The 22,577-nt window shown below is 35.1% G+C and overlaps 1 protein-coding gene, 2 non-coding genes and 1 pseudogene across 3 annotated transcripts; all 4 read left to right on the forward strand.

Annotated features, from left to right (window-relative positions):
- Positions 1–809: 809 nt before the first annotated feature.
- LOC129239935 (U2 spliceosomal RNA) lies at positions 810–964 on the forward strand (annotated as a pseudogene).
- Positions 965–3,082: 2,118 nt separating this feature from the next.
- LOC129237744 (dolichyl-diphosphooligosaccharide--protein glycosyltransferase subunit STT3A) lies at positions 3,083–9,289 on the forward strand. Its single transcript, XM_054872665.1, has 7 exons — positions 3,083–3,527; positions 3,872–4,200; positions 4,355–4,744; positions 4,977–5,264; positions 7,319–7,423; positions 7,483–7,851; positions 8,043–9,289. Exons 1-7 carry the CDS (start codon positions 3,416–3,418, stop codon positions 8,595–8,597), a joined length of 2,148 nt encoding a protein of 715 aa, XP_054728640.1. The 5' UTR covers positions 3,083–3,415; the 3' UTR covers positions 8,598–9,289.
- On the forward strand, positions 4,822–4,903 carry LOC129239949 (small nucleolar RNA Me28S-U3344). Its single transcript, XR_008581986.1, has one exon. It is a non-coding gene; the product is annotated as a small nucleolar RNA Me28S-U3344 (small nucleolar RNA).
- Positions 7,891–7,972, forward strand: LOC129239948 (small nucleolar RNA Me28S-U3344). The gene has a single exon (XR_008581985.1). It is a non-coding gene; the product is annotated as a small nucleolar RNA Me28S-U3344 (small nucleolar RNA).
- Positions 9,290–22,577: the final 13,288 nt, after the last annotated feature.

Raw genomic sequence — 22,577 nt, forward strand, 5'->3', positions numbered from 1 at the left:
GTTTTTTTTTAGCGCTAAACCCTACCACCCCTTTAAGTAATATGATCATTCTATTGTCAGAGATCAATAAGGAAACGTTGTAAAATTTTTAAGGGGCTATTTTTAATATTTGAAGGTTAGATAAAATCGTGAAAAAGGCTTCACGATTCACCAATGATTTTGAAATGAACTCAGCACAATATTTTTCAATAAGGTTCTATACAGAATTTAGATAAGGCAAATAAAAAATAATATTAATGACTACAAAAGCACAAAGAAAATTAAGTAGAAAGATAGATAGAAAATATTCCAGACCTATTGTCGCTGAAATATTCTACCGTTAAACGTGTGTTTATTGTACTCCAATCAAAGTGTTCATTGAACCAGTATCCGCGCACTGCAGCCCTGAATATTCGAAGGCTTCCTATATCATTATTAACACTAGAATTGCCGACCTATCAAAATAACCGGTTGTATCGATTGTTAGCAAGATTTTCTCTTTAAATCTCATTTAATATTTTATGATTTTTTTTTTATTTCATTTACTAATATTCTGGATTATTTTGACTTCCCACTTCCATTTTTATCAAATACTTATGGTGTGCGTCTTGATGTTGTTCCGCAAATGGAGGGACCTACATTTTTAAGCCGACTCCGAACGACTGATATTTTTTAATGAGGAGTTTTTTCGTGGCAAAAATACACTCGGAGGTTTGGCATTGCCTGCCGAGTGGTGACCGCTATTAGAAAAACTTTTTCTTCATTTGGTGTTTCACGGAGATTCGAACCTACGTTCTCCGAGTTCCGAATGGTACTGAAGCACAAACCCATTCACTTCTCGGTTGTATAGCTAAGATCAAAGTACCTATAGTATCTGTTCTTATCAGCTGAACATCTGATAGATTATCGGAGTGTTTTAGGTGGTTTTTCCACCTCTGTAACGGGTTGGCCCAGTATTACAGTACTAATGTGCCAAATAGGTTTTGTAATGAAAATAAAACTTTGAATATATCTGTTGGTGTGTTGGGTAAAAAAAATGTATGTGGTAAATTTACATTGAAAAAAATTTCTATAGCAAAAATTGTGGTGATCCAAATAATAACTAAACATGAGTAAGAAATAAGTAATATTACTACTTTTTATGCAAATAGTTGTATATATCATTTGCCTGCAATATTAGAATGAAATATTTTATTTTATTTAAAACTTTTCTTTCAACTTTTATATTTTGTAAACTACATATCGTAACGGTCAAAACTACCCGTTTGGTAGTGATAGGTATATAACAACTGTTGGTAGTTCTAGTGTTAAAGAAGCGCCAGAAATTAATCGTGAATTATACGAGTATATTCACTTATTCTATGTTCAGACATGCACTTCAACTATGCAATTAAGAAATTCAGACGATTATTAAATTGGGCAGATAATACCGAGTCTCACAGACTTTTATTGAGACTAATTTAAACGCTTCGAACATGCGTCGAAAAATCTTGTTTGTTAACAGTAAGAGTAGCCCCACCAGTGTCGGGCATATCACCAGTAATCTTCATCTAGCTCATCTAAAGGTAGGCCCAGGAAACATGCTGTTTCGATGGGTTGAGTCCAGAGGGAGAGGGGTGTTAGAAGAGTCGGTTTTAGGGGGCATGTGAAAAGGTGGTTAGTGTCGTGCGGGGTGCCTTCACATGCCGCACATATGTTTGGTATGTCGGGTTCGATTCTGGATAAGTAGGAGTTTAACCTGCTACAATATCCAGAACGTAATTGTGTCAGTGTAACACGTGTCTCACGAGGAACATGGAGCTCTTCATCTGCTATAGGTGGTGGTTGGACTCCGATTACGGCATTCACAGGACGGGAGCTTAAGAAGGTGGTGACGGACTCCAGGTGAATGTCGTTTATTGACTGTCTAAACACTGTCAGGTCCAGTAGATTACGGTCAGTTTTGTCCTGGATTTCGTCAGCGTAGTTTAAGAGACGTCTCCTGACGTGCCTGGGAGGCAGCTTAGGCTCAAGCAGTTGTCTGTAGGGGAGAAACCTGCGGTAACATCCCAGCAGGAACTGCTTGCTGAGCAGTTTGTTATGCTCCATTACTGGAAGCATTTGTGCCTCGTTTTGTCCTCGGGGACATCAGGAGGCACCCGGTCGCTGTCCGAATGGCAGAATTTTGGCATGTCTGTAGCTTTATCCACTGCGTGTTACTAATTCCAGGCGACCAGACAGGCGCTGCATAGGTTAGAACCGGCCGACCAATTGCCTTAAATGTCGATAGCAACAGTTCTTTGTCTTTGCCCCAAGTGCTACCGGCAAGCGATTTGAGGGTCTTGTGCCGATTTTGGACTTTAGTGGCAATTGCGGTTGTGTGCGCTGAGAAGGAGAGCAAACTGTCGAAAGTTACGCACAAAATTTTGGGGTTGTTTACCGTCGGAATTGGTGTATCTTCGACTTTTACCTTAAGTGACAGCTTGACCTCCTTTGTCCAGGTGGTAAAGAGGGTCGCCGTGGATTTATTGTGGGAAAGTTGGAGATTCCTCGCAGTGAAAAAGCGAGAAAGGTCGGTGAGGTAGTTGTTCACTTTGGAACACAGGCCATCGATGTCATTGCCCGACGCCATTATCGTACAGTCGTCAGCGTATGAGATCAGGGAGACTCCCGCTGGTGGTTGGGGGAGCTGCGAGAGGTAGAAGTTGAACAGCAACGGAGAAAGGACACCACCCTGCGGTACACCTTGCTTTATCTTCCTCTGCTTTGATGTTTGATCTCGAAAAATCGTCATTCCCATGGCAGCCGGTTCTACGTTACCGGAGTGACTCAAGTTTTTCCCGGCCAAGGGCTGCCGCCCCAGTAAACTAGCAGTCGAAAAATCTAACTCTATTTGCTGTCCGATTCAAGAAAAATTCATAAAATATTGAAAATTGTGTCACAACAAAACAATTCGTGTTAAATAAAATTAATGTAAATAGAGAATAAACACCTAATTCTTTCACTTTTAGAAACATTTTCAAATATATTAAATTTTTTACTGTGTGAGTTTTTTTTATTTCACCTAAACAAAAATACATCTGGCAGCACATTTTAACAACATTGCCGCATTTGACATTCCATACAATTGAAGTCTTGTATATTTCTGGGGCGTTTTGCCACGAAAGCGTAAATCAAATTTTTCAAACACAAAATTCGAGCTTATAATAGAAGAATTTAGGTATAGAATAATAATATTTGAACAGTTGCAGTGATGTTTAACAAAGTGATGCTAAAATATTAACGCGAATTTGCTATTTATAGTGAAAATTTGTGCATAAAATTCTTATTGCGGCAACGGCAACTGCGACGCGTCGCACAGCCGGCTTTTGTACGCTAAGTTGTTTTTGAGTAGGAGTGATTCTACTCTACGAAAGAATTGTATAAACCAGCGGTGATTTAATATTTTCTGAACACCATGACCTTGGAGACTGCTTCCGCGAGTGGCAGCCGGTCGAGGGTGGCGTTGGCCTGGGAGAAGCAGGAACATCTCATTAAATTGGCTGTTCTTATTTTGGCAGCTGTGCTCTGTAAGTACAGCTATTTAGTAGCGAAGCAAAGGGGAAATTTATTTACTTGGCTAATGGAACTTTATTTGATTTGCAAGTGGAAAGTTATCAAAACAAATATAAGCCTTTATGTTTAATTTATAAATGCGCTTTGGAAATATAAAAAATTTCATTGTTTTGTAATTCCACTCAATTTGCTATTGCTGTCATCTGGCATTCTCGCTCAAATAGTATGACACTCAATTCGCCTCGATGCCAGAGTGCTTTCCAAGGCGAATTGAGTACCTCATTCATTCTACATATCATTCTTGAGTACTTTCGTGTTTTGCTTTTTACTGGGATTCATTTCCATTTGTTCTTTACAGCGTTCGCTACACGTCTGTTCTCGGTGCTGCGTTTTGAAAGTGTCATTCATGAATTTGATCCATACTTCAATTACCGTACCACGCGGTTTCTGGCTGAACAAGGATTTTACAAATTTCACAATTGGTTTGATGACCGAGCATGGTATCCGCTGGGGCGCATTATTGGTGGCACCATTTATCCTGGGCTGATGGTGACAGCTGCAGCCCTTTACAGGCTAATGTGGTTGTTGAACATAACCATTGAGATTAGGAATGTGTGCGTGTTTCTGGCGCCCTTTTTCTCTTCACTGACCACACTTGTTACCTACGCGTTAACAAAGGAAATACATGTAAGTACCAAAGTAAGCGTTTATAAATTAGGTTATGTATGATAGGAGGTAGAAACACGTGGTTAGTCATATACCTTGTGAATTTTTGCGCATTTATGCCATTATTTAAAAAGAAAAGAAAAGTTGATTATATTTTTATACCTTTCCCTTGCAGAGTACTGGCGCCGGTTTGGTTGCAGCTGCGCTCATAGCAATAGTGCCCGGTTATATATCGCGTTCTGTAGCTGGCTCTTATGACAATGAGGGCATCGCTATCTTCTGCATGCTGCTAACCTACTATTTGTGGATTAAGGCAGTCAAAAGCGGCGCCATTTTTTGGTCTGCAATGTCAGCATTGGCATATTTCTACATGGTCTCCTCGTGGGGTGGTTATGTGTTCCTCATCAATTTGATACCATTGCACGTGTTGGCACTGATGATCACCGGCCGCTTCTCGCATCGCATTTATGTTGCCTACAGTACGCTGTATTGCGTAGGCACCATACTCTCGATGCAGATTTCTTTTGTCGGCTTTCAGCCAATACAAAGTTCCGAGCACATGTTGGTGAGTTGAATTCGTTACCTTTTTTCGTATTTATAAAATACATACATATACCTGTATGTGTAGGCATCTATTTCATGCATTTTAATGATGATCACTGTAATTTCTTGATAGGAAGAGTATGAAACGTACATGAGTACTAAACACTAAGCTGAGAAAAGCTGAAATTTCCACATTTTTTGCTCTGTGCATAAGCAAATACTATTAATATATTTTATTTTCTGCTTTATTTCAGGCACTTGGCACTTTCGGCTTATGCCAAATACACGCTTTCGTTGATTTCCTGCGGGCACGGCTGTCGAAAGAAAATTTCGAAGTACTGTTTAAAGCATTGGTGTCTGCCGTACTAACTGCAGTGCTTTTAATTGGCACTGTGCTGACAATCACTGGCAAAGTGTCGCCATGGACTGGTCGTTTTTATTCTCTGCTTGATCCTTCATACGCAAAGAATCACATTCCAATCATCGCGTCTGTGTCAGAGCATCAGCCCACATCATGGTCGTCATTCTACTTTGATTTGCAGGTATGTTATTGTTATTTTTTTTTAATAATGTTTTTAAATTTCATTTCATTTTATGTTCTTTATTTTAGTTATTTATTTTTAACTTTTTATTTTTTTATATCTTTTTTAATTTTGTACTTTATTTTTTTATACTTTTTTCTTTAATTAAAAACTTTTATACTTTATTTTAATCGTTTTTTACATTTTTATGTTTTAGTTTTTTATGTTTTTAAATTTTTTTAAATATTTTAGTTTTTTATGTTTTTAAATTTTTTTTAAAATTATTTAGATTTTTATGTTTTTAAAATTTTTTTAGTTTTTTATATTTTTTTATAAATAAAGTTATACATATAGTCTATTTTTTTATATTTTTTTAATTTTTTTTATTTTTTTGTTTTTTTTTTTATTAATATTTCTTTTATTATTATTATTTATTTATTTTTTTTTATTATTATTTTTATATAAAGGGGTTTTCAATAAGAGGTGTTATTTTGATATTCAAAATAAAAATGCATTTTTTTTAAATAAATTATCGATTATCGGATGTTTATTTCTTTATAGAGAGGAAGGTGTGCCGTTAATAGTGGATAATAACATCAGGCAAATGACCACCGTAGCCGAATGGGTTGGTGCGTGACTACCATTCGGAATTCATAGAGAGAACGTAGGTTCGAATCTCGGTGAAACACCAAAATTAAGAAAAACATTTTTCTAATAGCGGTCACCCCTCGGCAGGCAATGGCACACCTCCGAGTGTATTTCTGCCATGAAAAAGCTCATAAAAATATCTGCCGTTCGGAGTCGGCTTAAAACTGTAGGTCCCTCCATTTGTGGAACAACATCACGACGCGCACACCACAAATAGGAGGAGGAGCTCGGCCAAAACACCCAAAAAGGGTGTACGCGCCAATTATATATGTATATAAATGACCACCACGACCACGCTTACAGTACAATATCCTTTTCATGAAATTTCCCACAACCGAATTGCAAAGTGGCTGCCTATGTCTTCGTTAGCCTCACGAATTCCATCTTCGAGGTGTTGAATCGACCCTGGGCTGTTGGCGTAGACCTTCTCTTTTACGTGACCCCAAAAAAAAAGTCACAAGGTGTTAAATCATAAGATCTCGGTGGCCACTTGTGATCCCCTCTTCGAGAGATAACACGGTCCGGAAACTTTTTCGGTAAAAGATCAATGTTTCGTTACTTAAGTGGCACGTAGCGCCGTCTTGTTGAAAATAAACGTTGTCCAGATCAATACCATCCAATTCCGGCCATAAAAAATCGTTAATCATCTCTCGATAGCGCAATCCAATCACCTGTAACACCTGTTATTGGGAAACTCTTTATATTTCTTTTTATATTTGTTTTAATAATTCTTATTATAATCTTTTTTTATGTATTTTTATTTAATTTTTTTTTATATATTTTTATTATATTTATATATTTTTTTATTATATATTTTTTATTTTTATATATTTTTTTTATTATATATTTTTTATTTTTATATATATATATTTTTTATTTTTGATATTGCTTTTTATTTTTTATATATATTTTCATTTTTTTATATAATTTTTTATATATTTTTTTAATTTTTTTATAAATATATATTTTGTTTTTTTATATATATATATTTTATTTTTTTACATTTTTTTTTTATTTTTCATATATTTTTTATTTTTTTATATTTAGTTTTTATTTTTTTATATATTTTTTATTTTTATATATATTTTTTTTATTTTTTTATATATTTTTTATATATTTTTTTATATATATTTTTTATTTTTTATATTTTTTATATTTTGTTTTATTTATATATATATATTTTTTTTTTTTATTTTTTTATATAAATTTTTTTTATTATTATTGAATATCACATTTATGTTGATGACAAAAATTCTTGGATGAGTGCGCTTTAATGTCCGTAAACAAGGCAGGCGTGAATTTCGATTCACCTGTTGCAGTTTATCACAAATTGATTACCTCACACTTTGATCGCTGATGATATTTGGCTACATGAAAACTATTACTGGGATTATAAATTCAAATACATTTAATTTTCTTACTTCCAGATATTGGTATTTCTTTTCCCAGCCGGCTTGTACTTCTGCTTCTCCAAACTGACTGATTCTAATATCTTCATCATCCTCTATGGCGTAACCAGTATTTATTTTGCAGTAAGTCTTTAGCGGTTTTTAGTTTTTCCCCCGCTCTATATTTACGTTTTCTTCTGCAGGGCGTCATGGTGCGTTTAATGCTTGTGCTAGCGCCAGTTATGTGCGTTTTATCCGGCATAACCACATCGCATCTGTTATCGAAGTACATAAAATGTATAGACGCCGGCTCTTCGAAACCTATTGAAAGTAAGCGTCAATATAAGAAACTCGAACAGCAGAGCAGTGGCGTGAAGAGCGAAGTTGCTATCGGTTTTGTTGGCATAATCACTTTTATGCTCATTGTTTATACCTTCCATTGCACATGGGTCACATCGGAGGCATACTCATCGCCCAGTATTGTGCTTAGTGCACGCTCACACGATGGTGGACGTATCATATTCGATGATTTTCGGGAGGCCTACTACTGGTTGCAGATGAACACACCTGAGGTAAGTGGAATTTTATGATTTGATCGATTCGACGTCTGTTTTTCACATGATGAATACTTGAAATTCTTGATAGGAAGAGTATGAAACACGCATGAGTACTAAAAAACTAGCTGACTGTTGGTTCATGTTTAAATTATTCTGCATTTTGTTTGTGTCATTACACTAAAGTGTATTTTCCTCTCCTTATTTAGGATGCGCGCATCATGTCGTGGTGGGATTATGGCTATCAAATTACGGCAATGGCCAATCGTACCATACTGGTGGATAACAATACCTGGAATAATACGCATATATCACGCGTCGGTCAAGCGATGGCATCGTCTGAGGAGAAAGCATACGAAATCATGCGTGAATTAGACGTTGACTATGTGCTAGTAATCTTTGGTGGTTTGACCGGTTACTCATCGGACGATATAAACAAATTCTTGTGGATGGTACGCATCGGCGGTAGTACAGATCGCGGGGCGCACATCAAAGAGCGTGATTATTATGCCGCCAATGGCGAGTTCCGTGTCGACAAAGAGGGCTCACCAACGCTGCTCAATTGCCTCATGTATAAGATGTGTTACTATCGCTTTGGTCAGGTGTACACCGAAGGCGGCAAACCACCCGGTTACGATCGTGTGCGTGCTGCTGAAATTGGCAATAAAGACTTTGAGCTCGATGTATTGGAGGAAGCCTACACCACCGAACATTGGCTGGTGCGCATTTATAAGGTGAAGGACTTGCGAAATCGTGGTGTGTGAATACAGCGGCGTCTAAATAACAGTGCTCTAACCAGTGCAGTACTCACATAGTATTGAAAAAAAAAAAATCAAATAAAATATCTGATCCTTTAAGTTGTACGACAGTTTTGTGTATCTGATTGTTTTGGAATTGAAGTTACTATAAGCGGTGCTTATTTATTGTTTGAATGTACACTTTTTGAAATCCTTGAAAATGTGTCCGAACAAAACTACGTTAGAAACTTTTTGAAGAAGAAGGTGCAGTTACAAATCATAGAATCTACAAATGAATGTACATTTAACGAACAGAATCCTCAAAGTTAACTAAAAATCGCTAATATTTTATTCATTAGAATAGCCATTAGTTCGAGCGTAATGTTGATTTCACAAAAAAAGCTTTCCAATCAGCAAATTTTGTATAACTTTTTTTATGAACGGCGCTATTTTTACTTACCAATGCAATAAAAAGCATTAAATGAATCTTATTTTGGCAATACACATCATGGCCTGCGGCTCTCTATATTTTTAAGTTTAATGCGTAATTATTTCAATTATATAAATATATTTCCTTGCATTTATAGACACACTTTCATACAAAACTACAAATTGCAAAAGACTAATAGCACTAAAAAGATGGATTTAACAAAAATGGCCAATTGCATATGTTAAAATAAATGGAAAAAAATAAATTTTCTAAGATACAAATTGTAAAATTCTTGTTTACTTACTAAAAGGCAATGCTTGGACAGTTGTTATTGTAGCAGTTCAGCAAGCTTTGCCAGTGCGTTGTAGTTACCGGTCGTCATCGCCTATCTCATCTAACGGTGAGGCCAGGCAGCATGCTGTTTCGGCGGTTTGGATCCAAAGGGAGAATTGTTAAGTGAGTTCCAAGTGGGCATGTGGATAGGCGGTTAGCATCGTCCGACCGCCGTAGCCGAATAAGTTGGAGGTGATTACCATTCGTAGGTTCGAATCTCGGTGAAACATCAAAATGAAGGAAAACATTTTTCTAATAGCGGTCGCCCCTCGGCAGGCAATGGCAAACCTCCGAGTGGATTTCTGCCATGAAAAAGCTCATAAAAATATCTGCCATTCGAAGTCGGCTTGAAACTGTAGGTCCCTCCATTTGTGGAACAACATCAAGACGCACACCACAAATAGGAGGAGGAGCTCGGCCAAACACCCAAAAAGGATGTACGCTCCAATTATATATACATACTTATTGTAAAATGTAATATTGAATTCCGAATGCGTATTGCTGCCATAATTTCTTGAATCCTCAGTAAACGCCATTTACGGATTTCCTCTCAACTTTTTCTTATTAGCAGCCAATTTCGCAATTAAAAAAGTTATTTCTTCTCTTTGTATTTTCTTCGTATCGTTAATAATAACACCGGCAAACAAAAAAAAAAATTGTCTACACCAGGCGCTACCTATCTACGGGCATGTTTTTCGACCCGCTGAATACGAATTTAAAGTCAGTTTGAGCCGTCCAGCCTTCAATTTCGAGTAAATTGCAAAAACCCCAAAAAAAAAACAGCGAAAATGTGATGTTTTGGTAAAAAAAAACTTCAGATCTAAGGAAAGCATAATTCTTATGTATTTTGATCCGTTACATACTAATTTCGGTCGTACTTTAATCATAAACTTTTTTAATTCTAAAAAAATTTTAAAATATCTTTAAAAATTGCAAAAATCGGAGAAAATTAGGATTATTTTAGTATAAAGAGTTTTGTTGATCCGGATTTACGAAGATTTTCATGTAATTTAATCTGTTCGATCTGATTCTGCAATGAATTTGGCCCATAGTCCCTTCAAACATTCATAAAACTGCAAAAACCCGCCCTGGGTTAACGGCGTGTGTGCCGACATGGCAGGTACAAGTGATGAGTACTTTACTATGCAGGGATTCGGAAACTCAGGCGTCGTCATCCAGCGACTGGAGCTCTTCAGTAGTAGAAAACTTGGTTACTGGAGAGTATACTATTACAAGAAGCAATTCCCATCTATGCAATAAGAGTCCTGATCTATTTTGTTACGTTTGTGGGGAGTTTGAGCCGGTAAAAAACCGCAGAACGTTTTCAGATAGATTAAAACGAAATTATGAAGGATGCTGTTGCATTCAAATTACAAATTTGGCTACAGACTGGGTCCCACACTTTGTTTGTGGTCGATGTAATATTACGTTGACACGATGCACAGTGGTCCGGCGGCCGGACAAAATTCAATTTTTCAACATTTTTGAAATAAAAATTTGATAATGCAGATGTTTTCTTAAATATTCAAGGCAGATTTTCTGAAAATATTACTTAATTTAAAAAATTTTTCATTGTAATAGTTTTTTGACTTTAAACATGAAATTGTATGCAAATCGTACTTCATACAAGAGTTTCATTTTCATGCCTGCAAATAAATATTACCATTTGATTGTTAACCAAATATTGAAAAAAACAAAGATAATTGAATATATTAACGGAAACAGTAATAATTCTCTTAAGTTGTGGTACAAAATCCAATTTTTTTTTTGAAATTTCAAAATTTTTCGAAATTTTTTTTTTAAAGAGCATTTTTTCGAGTGGTCCACATCGGTCCACTTGAAATCAACATGAGTGATGTAGCCACATATTTCAGCTATGATCTCAAAGTGAAACCTGTTGCCCAAAGTTGCGCAAATTAAAAATAATGTAGCTTTTGTGCATTTACCCACTGACAAAACGTTACATATGGCTTATGCAATTTTGTGTAAAAGACAGAAAAAGACATCACAGACCACATCAGCATTAAGAGACAACTAAAAAAAAAAAAAATTTTATTAAAAAAACAAAATTTTTTTTAATATTATTACAATATTAATATGATATATGTATACAATAAAATTATATATAATAATATAACATTTTTATCTGTCACTGGAGGAACGGGCATAAGCCGATTAGAATATTAACGAACATCTGAGAATTGCTTGTAATAATAAAATCAAAATGACGTATAGTTTTGAAAAAAAGGAGTTATTTATTTTTTTGCGTTCTTCAGAAAAACAAAGTTTTGAGTCAAAGAAGTTAGAATTACAAGATTGCGTTTATTAAATGCTTTGCTGTGTTCATCAGATGTAGTTATAATATCAAAAACTAAGGTTCCGAAAAACAAGCCAAAACCATTTTCAAAAAAGGTTCTTGCGCTTTTAAATTTGAAAAATGATCCAAACTCAGAAAACAGCTCATCAGAAACCGAGGATTCTGAATCATAAAAAAAATTAAAAATGAAAAACAAAAAAACTACTAAATATCCAAAAAAATTTAAAAACTAAAACAAAAAAAAAAAAATTAAAAATTAAAAATAAAAAAAAATTAAAAATTAAAAAAAAAATTAAAAATAAAAAAAAAAAATTAAAAAAGAAATTAAAAATAAAAAAAATCTAAAAACAAAAAAAAAATGAGGAGAGAATAACCTTGCCGTAAACCTCCACGTGGTACTCTCTGGGGTCGTGAAAAATGTAAAAATGAACTCACCAGCTAATTACGGAAGTAAAAAGGTATTTATAGTATTCAATGAATTTAAAATTTGCTAAAACTAAGGTCATATTCGTCATCACTGATCCTTAAAACCCCTAAATATATATTTTCAGGTTAATTAAATGAAAACAGTTATTGTTGATGAATCCGAAGCTCTTGAAGAGATGGAAGTAGAAAAAAAAGTGCCAATGGAGGAGGAAGAGGAAGATGAAATTTCTGAAGATGAAAATCTCAAAGACGAAGATTTCATGCCAGATGGGGAAACGAAAGACCCTGAAACATTTACTCGAGAAGAACTAAATGATCTCATACGAGATTTAAATTTGCCTAAGGATGAAGCTGAATTACTGGCATCAAGGCTAAAAAATAAAAATATGTTAGCTAAAAAGGTAACGGCTTACTTTTATTGGAATAGAGAAGAGGAGTTCCGGAAGTTTTTCCGATGAGAGCTGGGTGGTGTACTGTTCCAATGTTAAAGGCTTGGTTGATGAATTAAAACCTAATATCTATAAAGACGATGAGTGGAGACTCTTTATAGATTCATCAACTAGAAGTCTCAAAGCAGTCTTGCTTCACATTGGAAACATATTAGCACCAATTCCTATAGCCTATTCGACGAAGCTTGAGGAGACCTATGAAAATTTAGAAATTGTATTGGATAAGATAAAGTATTCAGAACACCAATGGCAAATCTGCGGGGATCTCAAAATGCAACACTTCTTTTAGGCCAACAATCAGGATTCACAAAATATCCTTGCTTTCTATGTTTGTGGGATAGCAGAGACAGAAAGAATCACTATGTAAAAACCGAATGGCCTACGAAAGTGCAATTAAGTGTTGGTACTCAAAACGTAATACTATTAATGGTGTTAATTCAGCCTTCAAACTATCTGCTACCGCCACTTCACACCAAATTAGGTCTCATGAAACAATATGTCAAAGCACTGGACAAGGATGGTGATTGTTTTCAGTACTTGAGAGAAAAGTTTCCGGCGATATGTGATGCCAAATTAAAAGAGGGAATTTTTAATGGACCCCAAATTAGAACTCTATTTCAGGATGCTAATTTTATACGTAAAATTAACCCTCTAGTGCATATAACCGCCTACAGGCGGGCAACACTTAAAAGCAAAAAAAAAAATAAACTAAAAACACGAAGTGCTTTTTTGTTTGTCATGCAGCTTACACGATTCATATTCTTCAGTTTACCCTTGATCGTGAAAGCTGCATGTGCTCATATTACAAAAATTTTGCAAGTGGAATTAAAAGAAGTGATCAAATAACCGAGAAAAGTATTTTTCTGAGAAGGTGTTTTTGTGAGACTTCCTAAGAAGTGCCCTATTGGAATATTGAGTTAAAAAAATATTTGGTAAGTAGATTGAGAAGTGTAGAGTGAGATAAAGTGCTCTCCAAGTTTTTTTTTTTGTACATTGTGCCACTGTGTGCTTCACGCTGCAACCGTCTACAGGAGGCCGTATGCAGTGCGTTCAAAAAAAAAGTTCAGTTATTTTGAACTTCAAGTTCACATATTATGCTGATTTATATTTTTTATCACTAGAAAAATGTCGCGGTGGGGACGCAAACGCAAATACGACTTGTCGAAGATGTCAGATGAGGAGTTCAACGACTTTATGGACTTTTGCGAAAACAGTGATGAGGAAATTGAAGGCGATGATTTCGATAGTGACAAAGACGTGAATGACCCAGATTTTGTGGTCCCCAATCAAAATGATTCCTTTCTACAAGAAACAGCAAACAACATTTCTGTATCTGATCTTTCTCTTTCCCTTGCTGTACCAACTGGTCCACAAGAAAATCTAAAAAGCATGTCTGTACCGGTTTCACAAGGAGAAATTGAAATTACAGGAACAGACGAATTTTCGGGATGGGGTATACCAACTTCTTCAGCGCACTTTGAATGCGATGTTACTAATCTTCGAAACAATATGAAAGAGTTTCAAAACTTACTGTGGCGTAAAAATCATCTTCAAATAAATGTTAAAGAGTTGACGTTTCATAACCCGAATCTTGAAGAGTTTTTTCACTTAAAAACACCCTATGACTGCTTCGCATACTTTTTTAATACAGAGCTATTGGAACTGATTTGTGACGAAACCAATCTCTATGCTCGTTAGAAGAAAATAAATTCAACTTTCGTCTGCACAGTGCAAGAAATACGAAAATATATTGGCATACTGATATTTATGTCTATATATCGTTTTCCGAATGTGCGATCATATTGGGGCAGACATTCTTTTCAACCAATAAAAAATGCCATGCCAGTAAATCGATTCGAAGAAATTCGGAGCTACATACATTTCGCTGATGGATCGAAACGACCATCTAGAGACCACGCTGACTATGATATCTTGTACCTTGTTCGACCTATTATCAAACATATGAATGTTCGATTTTCCTCTGTGCCAATGTCCCAGCGTTTGAGCGTCGACGAACAAATGTGCGGCACGAAAATGTCTAAAACAAATATCAAGCAGTATATGCCGAAAAAGCCTCATAAATGGGGTTTCAAAATATTCTCCATTTGTGACATCAAAGGTTTTTCTTATAGTTTTGAATTATTTACAGGCGCTGCCGATAACGTCCGTGAAGAAGGAATGCCTGATTTGGGAGCCGTTTCAAATATTGTTGTCCGTTTGTCAAGAAACATACCAGACTTTTCAAACCACATAGTGTATTTCGATAATTACTTTACGTCGCTTGGACTATTGGTTTACCTTCGAAGTCGTGGAATTTATTCGCTTGGAACTTATCGAGCCAACCGTGTGAAAAACTGTAAACTATCTACCGATGAGCAGCTAGTGGTGAAAAAAGTTCCTCGTGGATATTCGGAGGAATTCGTTGCCACCGCATTTGGAGTAGATATTTCTACTGTTGTTTGGCGTCAACATATGCAGGTGTACAGCCATTTAACTCGAATAATCCGAGCGACCGAAACACATTGTCCCGTCGCTATAACCGCAATAGAAAACAGTATGAATATGTGAGCTGTCCAAACATTGTCAAAGAATACAACCGGCACATGGGCGGAGTGGACTTGATGGACAGTCTAATTGGTCGCTACAAAATTCGCATGAAGACTGGTAAATGGCCATCTCGTATATTTCACCATGTTATCGACTTGGCAATAGTGAATGCTTACGTTTTATACCATCGCATCAATCGTGAAAAACATCAGCGTGTCGAGCTTCCACGATTTCGGGAAGAAATCGCCGAAACTTTCCTGCTCATATCGGAAACGAAAAAATTAGGTCGCCCCACTACTGCAGAAAAACCTGCCGAAGAAGTACCAAAGGGAAGCAAGTTACTGTACCTACCACCACCCAATATAAGGTATAATTGTCTCAATCATTGGCCAAATTTCTGCGATAAAAGTCGTAAACGTCAATGTCGTAACAAGCCATGTAAATCGGAGACTCAAGTTTATTGCGAAAAATGCAACATACCACTTTGCATGTCTGTCAAAAAATCATGTTTTAAGGAATTTCATCTATACTAATATTATAAAGAGGAAAACTTTGTTTGTTTGTAATGAATAGGCTCAAAAACTACTGGACCGATTTTAAAAATTCTTTCACCATTCGAAAGCTACATCATCCACGAGTAACATGGATTATATTTTATTTTGGAAATAGGGCTCGAGATATAGGTTAAAACGTGGACCCGGGTAACCTTCGGATGTGTATGTACAATATGGGTATCAAATGGAAGCTGTTGGTGAATGCTTTAGCATTATATAATATTAGTGTAGATATTTACTCAAAAACAAATAGAAAAACAAAAAATATTGTTTATGCCAAAGCGCTTTAATAAAGAATAAAGAAATAAATAATATGAAAATCATATTTTTTCTGTTCTAAACCATATCTATTCTATTTTAGGGTGCCCAGCGAAGGGGGCCGGGTTTGCTAGTGCTGAATAAAGGACATTTTTGAAGATATGGTGGGAAGTTATTTCTAAGTAAATGTATATGTAAATATATTCGTTCTTCTTAGACTTTGAACCAAACTTAACAATTTGTATACTATTTTATATATTACTTAAATTTTTATAAATAAACGTTTTCTGTTTACTTGTTTAAGTGGTATTGTATTTTTAGTAATTTTTTTTTAAGCTACCTGAATAAGACCGTCCAGAGGCGGGATGCTAATTTCTAGGGCCACAGAGCGAATTCGGGTCGTACAAATAAAAATAATATTATATTTGTGTTTTATGGCCTCTAATTAGTACAAAACATAATTTTATTATAAAAAATCTTTTCTATGCACTAGAGGGTTAATGATGCGGAGAGAGCAGCTTGGGTAAGTTTAAAAAATGTGTGTCGCAACTTTTTAGGAAATTATAAAAGTGAAAATTACAGGACAATAGTCGAAGAATTAGTGACAAATTACAAATAATTAGGATGCTTAATGAATCTAAAATAACACTTTCTAGCTTCTCACATGGACTACTTTCCTGAGAATCTTGGTGAGTACACTGAAAGAACAGGAAGAACGCTTTCATCAAGACATAAGTGAAATGGAGACTAGGTATCAAGGAAATTGGAATATCAACATGATGGCAGACTATTTCTGGACACTCAAAAGATATATAGCAAAAGATAATAACAAACGAACGAGAAATCCTCTCTGTAGATCATTTGAAAATAAAAGAGTTCGATACCACCGGGCAACAGTTTGAAAGTTAGGAAAATCATTCTTCTAATTCTTTTTATACGTCATTTTCATAGATTTTACAATTTTTTTGCATTTTAAGATTTTAATCTTGTATTTTGTTAATAAACAGTACAATAAATTTATTTAATTGTGTTTAAAAGATTTTTTTCCATTTTTTCAGCAGCGATTTTCGCTATTTTATCCATTTGTTGCTATTTTTGCTATTTTATTCGAATTTTCGCTATTTTTTGGGGGTTTTTGCAATTTACTCGAAATTGAAGGCTGGACGGCCCAAAGTGACTTGAAATTCGTATTCAGCGGGTCGAAAAACATGCCCGTAGATAGGTGGCGCCCGGTGTACAGACAACTTTGTCTTTTTGCGTGCCAGTGTAATTAAACAAATCAAAAATACCGAAATATTCCACCAAAATAATTTCTATGAAGAAAAACCTTTCACAACAGTATTGACAGCTGATTGTCAATTTTGCAGGTAATCTGCCGTATGTGAACGGGTAGATTAATTTTGTGGATTTATTGGTAGTTTATGCATATGTGAACGTGGTTTATGTGATCATGAATCGTTTAACGCCAGAGCAACGCCTTCAAATTGTGGAAATTTTCTTTGAAAAAAAAAATAAATATATTCCCGAAGTTCATAGAACACTGGCGGCATCATCGGATCTTACTTCCATCGAATTGCGGACGGAGCTGCCGTTGTGGTGAGTGGCGAGCGCCCTCGTGTCATGCTAGCTGAATTTTAGTTCCTAAAATTAATCATCTAAGCATCGATGCTGTTTAATTCCAGCAAGACGGCACAACTTCTCATACAGCGAGCTTAACAATCGATTTATTGCAATACGGCCAGATTTATTGGGGAAAGTAACGGCGGCTGATATATGGTATGATATTAATTCCACTAAAAATATGCACTTATTTATGGATTTTTTTTGGAAAGATGATTCATGTAAATTTATTTATCCAATTAGTATACTGTAAACTCATATTTCAAAAATATTTTCAAAAATTTTCACAAGAAAATATACAAAATTGAGCCGTTGACAGCAGATCTACACAGACGTCTCGAAAAAAAGGCAATTTGCCGTGGACAGTTTTTCTCAGCATTGGATCATCTGAAATCAAAAAATCAAAAAGTTTTCATTAGGTAATCAATTGTCCGAGGTAACCCTGTCGAGTTTTTATTAAAAAAATTTTTTTTTAACATTTTAAGTAGAAGTGCGATTTTTAGACGATAAATCGCATAATATTCTTTATTGTAAAATAAATAAAAATTGAAAAAAAACCTCCCAGGGTTACCTCGGTAATTATGTAGAGAAAGTGTGTACAAAATTTCAGGAAGATCGGTCGAGTAGATTCAGAGAAAAAGTGTCCACCGACTTGAAAAACGTCGTTTTCCAGAAAATCGATTTAAAGTTCGACCATAGCAGGTAGCCAAGTCGGAGCGGCCAACGGTTATAATGCTCTAACTTTGTGAGTTTTGCACCGATTGACTTAAAATTTGGACACAACATTCTTGAGATTATGTATATTCATTTTCTCAAATAAACTAAAATCGATTTTTTTTTACCCTAAAATACAAATCTGAAATTGAAAATGAGCCTGGTAAACAATTTAGCACCAAACTATTCGCAGGGTTTTGCATAGTGCTAGTTATCATGGGAGCAATGTTAGGAAAAACTCCTTCGTGAGTAGTGTCAAACGGAGTAAACGAATTTAATTCGCCAAAGATCATGAAAAATATGACCAAACGTTTTGGAACCAAATCATATTTTCTGATGAGTGTAAGTTCAGTATCTGTGGATCTGATGGCCGTGAAAAAGTTTGGAGAAAAGTTAACGCGGGATTGGATCCAAACAATATGACCGGCACTGTGAAGCATGTAGGGGGCTCTGTGAGGGTTTGGAGATGTATGACTGCAAACAGGGTTGGAAACTTGGTATTTATCGAAAATATTATGGACCGATATGGGTATTTAAATATTTTGAAAAATAATTTAAAAAAAGCGCTACGAAATTAGGCCTTGGAGGAACGTTTATCTTCCAGCAGGATAATGACCCAAAGCACACATCCAACATTGCACGAGAGTAGCTGTTATACAATGTGCGAAAACAGCTGAAAACACCGCCGTAGTCCCCGGACACCAACCCAATCGAACATTTATGGGAACATTTAAAGCGGCAAATACCTAAACATCCGATTAGAAATAAGGAACAACTGAAAAACGTCCTTCAAGAGGAATGGAATAAAATACCACCAGCTGTAACTGAAAAATTGGTGAAATCAATGCCATCACGACTTTTTTTTTTTTTACCCTTTATTGTTGTTTCTATTTCAACTTAAAATATTTACAATTTTTCTTTATTTTTGGGTTTCAACAGTATTTAGAAGCCAATACCACTATATACATTTATCTAAGAAAAAAAAAAATTAACTCGTTATTTAATTATTTAATGAATAAATATATTCATAAAATTGTGACACCATTTACATCTGCAGGTCAGTTGGTCGTTTGCGCTTAAGTCTCCTCGTCTCGGTTTCCTCTTTTAATGGAAGTTGCCGAATTTCCCTGTTAGAATGTTCTAGTAGTCGGTTTGTGTGTCTTAAGCTGTTGTTGCGTATTTCTTCATAGACTGTTTTTACTTTAAGTTCTCGATGGATATTATCATTTAGTATATACCACTCTGCTTTTGATATTATACGGAGTATCTTATTTTGCGTTTGTTGTATAATTTTTATATTTGTTCTGCTCGCAGTTCCCCAAAGCTCTGAACCATATTTCCATATTGGTGTTATAATTACTTTGTATGTATATTAGTATCTTATGTTCTAGTGAGAGCGTTGAATTTTTTTCCAAAAGCCAATGAAGTTGTTTAAACCTAGTCTTGATTTCGCGTCGTTTTTGTCCAATGTGTAACTTCCAGTTAAGTTTATTGTCTATAATCATACCCAAGTATTTTGCCCTTGTGTCGTGGTGGATTTGTTTATTCTTTATGAATATTGGATTGTATTGTCTTTTTCTCTTGTTAGTGTATGTGACGTGGGCGGTTTTATCTACGTTTATTTTGATTCCCCATTTCTCGAACCATTGAGTGGTGTTGTCAAGTAATTCCTGAAGTTTATAAGCAGCCGTTTTTGGATCTTTGTCTGATGCTAACAAGACAGTGTCGTCTGCAAATGTTGCTATTAGAGAATTCTTAGTTGCCGGTGTAGGGATATCAGCTGTGTAAAGAAGGTAAAGAAGCGGCCACGACTTAAAACGATTGTAAAGTCTAATAGTTAACCTACCAAATACTAATTACAATAAATTGATTTCACAAATTAATAACACTGCACAACAGCATTTCTGATGATTGGGTTATGATACATGTTTTTAGTCCAATTTTTAATGACAATTTCAAATCTGTAACTGAAATTCCTGTATCAGCTCTACCTATATGACTCTATATGACACATTTGACTTTTTGTAATAAAACACTATAGATTTAAAGATTATTTTATTTTATTGCCTTCTTAAGTTTAAAAAAAAATTCTTTTATATGATGTCCTTGCTGAAGTTGAAGGCATAGAACTGTTGTTAATGCTCCAACAATAGTCGGCCATCATGTGTGTGTTCCAGTAACCTTGATAGCGTTCCTCCATCGTACGAAGGTCCTGGTGGAATCGCTTGCCCTGTTCTTTACATCCAACCCTTTGGAAGTGACCCATTAGTTGTTCGACGTGCTGAGAGTAGTCAGAACTTTTCTTATTTCCTAAGAAATTTTGAACAAGCCAAACAAACTCATTTTATGCCATTTTCTCAATCACTGTCATAGTGTCTATGAAATTTGAGTCTTTTATTACCGACCTTATCTGTGGCCCGTCAAAAATACCCGCTTTTATCTTTTCTGCACTCAATTTTGGAAACTTTTTAGACAGAAAAAGAAAACAATTTCCATTTTTGTCAAGAGCTTTAACAAATTGTTTTATAAGCCCCAGTTTTATATGTAACGGAGTTAAAATTATACGATCCCTTGATACTAAAGGTGGGTTTATCACGTTCTGTTGTCCTGGTACTAACGCTTCCCGAGCAGGCCAATCTTTTTTAATCCAATGTTGATTTTTAGCTCTACTATCCCATAAGCAAAGAAAACAGGGAAACTTTGTGTAACCACCTTGTTGACCGAAAAGAAAGTTTACCATTTTTAAATCGACACATATAACCCAATTGTGTTCCGCATATTTAATTTTGAGTCCAATTTGTTCCCATTATGTAAGAGAACACATTTAAAACTCCGTTTTGATGAATCTATAAATAAACGCCACTCACCAGAAACGTAATTTTGTAATCCCATTGCAGCCATTAAACCAGGTACATTTTTACAAAACACAAAGTCATCTTCTTCAGCAAAATATTTAAGGAAAGTTTGTTCTCTTCTGCGATAGTAAGAAATTTTAGTTTCTTTTGTGACTAAGTTTCTTTCTTTTAATCTAGACGCCAAAATTTCTGAACCAGTCTTTGACAGTCCCAGATCTCTAATGGTCGTTTAAATCTTCTTCTTCGTTTAAATCATCTTGGTTAAATGGTTTTGGTGTTCCCAGGTCACAATCAAAGTCATTAACGCTATTGTCTGTTTTTGCCTCAAAATGTAAAGGTTCTTCCTGTGAAGCACCAGGTTGAGGTTCAGATGACATCGTAGGGCTCAAAATACGTCTATGTGCCGATGGTATGGAAGGATATTCCCATTTGCCTCGATTTTTCGGTTAATGCCAGTTATTTTTACCATACAAAAATAACAGTCGTCGTGGTGGTTCACAGGTTCAATCCAGATCATAGTAATTTCGTATCTAAATTTATTTCTTTTCTTATTCGTCCACAAACGTATAAACTCAACGCACATTTTGCATACCTTTTGTGGAATCCAAGGCTTATTTTTCATTTCCATTGGGTGACCGGAGTAATTTTTGTACGCCTCATTTGCGAACGATGTCACATTCAAACGGGTTTCTTGAAACATATACTCTCCGCAAATAAAACAAAAACTATTCCGGTCATTTATACAAACTCGTCTTGACGATGCCATAACAAATAATATTAAGAAAACTTAATATTTGTTTAAATATTCGTCAATTAACACTGAAATATAGTGATTTTTTTGTGATAGCTATAACTCGTAAACAAGAGCTGTTACAAAAAAAATGAGGGTATATTTAGAATCAGCGTTGTCAAATTAGTAAACATCAAGTATCAAAAGTCATTCATCAGACAAAAAGTGCGATTTTGTTTTTTTGTGTAATATGATGAACTGTATAGGTACATACTTTTGAAACATGAATTTTTATAAAGTTTAATATAAAAAGCTATAATTTGGTTGTCATTATTTGGATTAAATATGATTTTTGTATTTCATTCATGTAAATAAAACACAATTTTGTTATAACTTCGGTTGTTTGAAGGAATCGATTGGGGGAAAATTGAAAACGTGTCCGGTGTATACTTACTTCTGTTACTAACTGTACGCTTGTTCATATAAAAAATTATCCAGTAACTTCCCGGTAACTTAATTTCCGAGAATTCCGGACGCATGACGTAAAAACAAAAAAAAAAAAAAAAAAATAAAGCAAATAAAATGCAAACACAACACAACAATTTGTTCCATTTCATCATCGCTGACAGATGAAATATATTCCATTAGTATTTTTATTCTTGTTATTACAGGTTTCTTCATATTTTCTTTGCTTCCATCTATGCACGTATGTATGTAAAGGGTGATCAATTTAGAGGGATCGGATTTTAAATTGAAATAAAATTAATCCCTTTC

This window comes from Anastrepha obliqua, chromosome 2 (assembly GCF_027943255.1).
Source record: "Anastrepha obliqua isolate idAnaObli1 chromosome 2, idAnaObli1_1.0, whole genome shotgun sequence".
Classification (NCBI taxonomy): Eukaryota; Metazoa; Arthropoda; class Insecta; order Diptera; family Tephritidae; genus Anastrepha; species Anastrepha obliqua.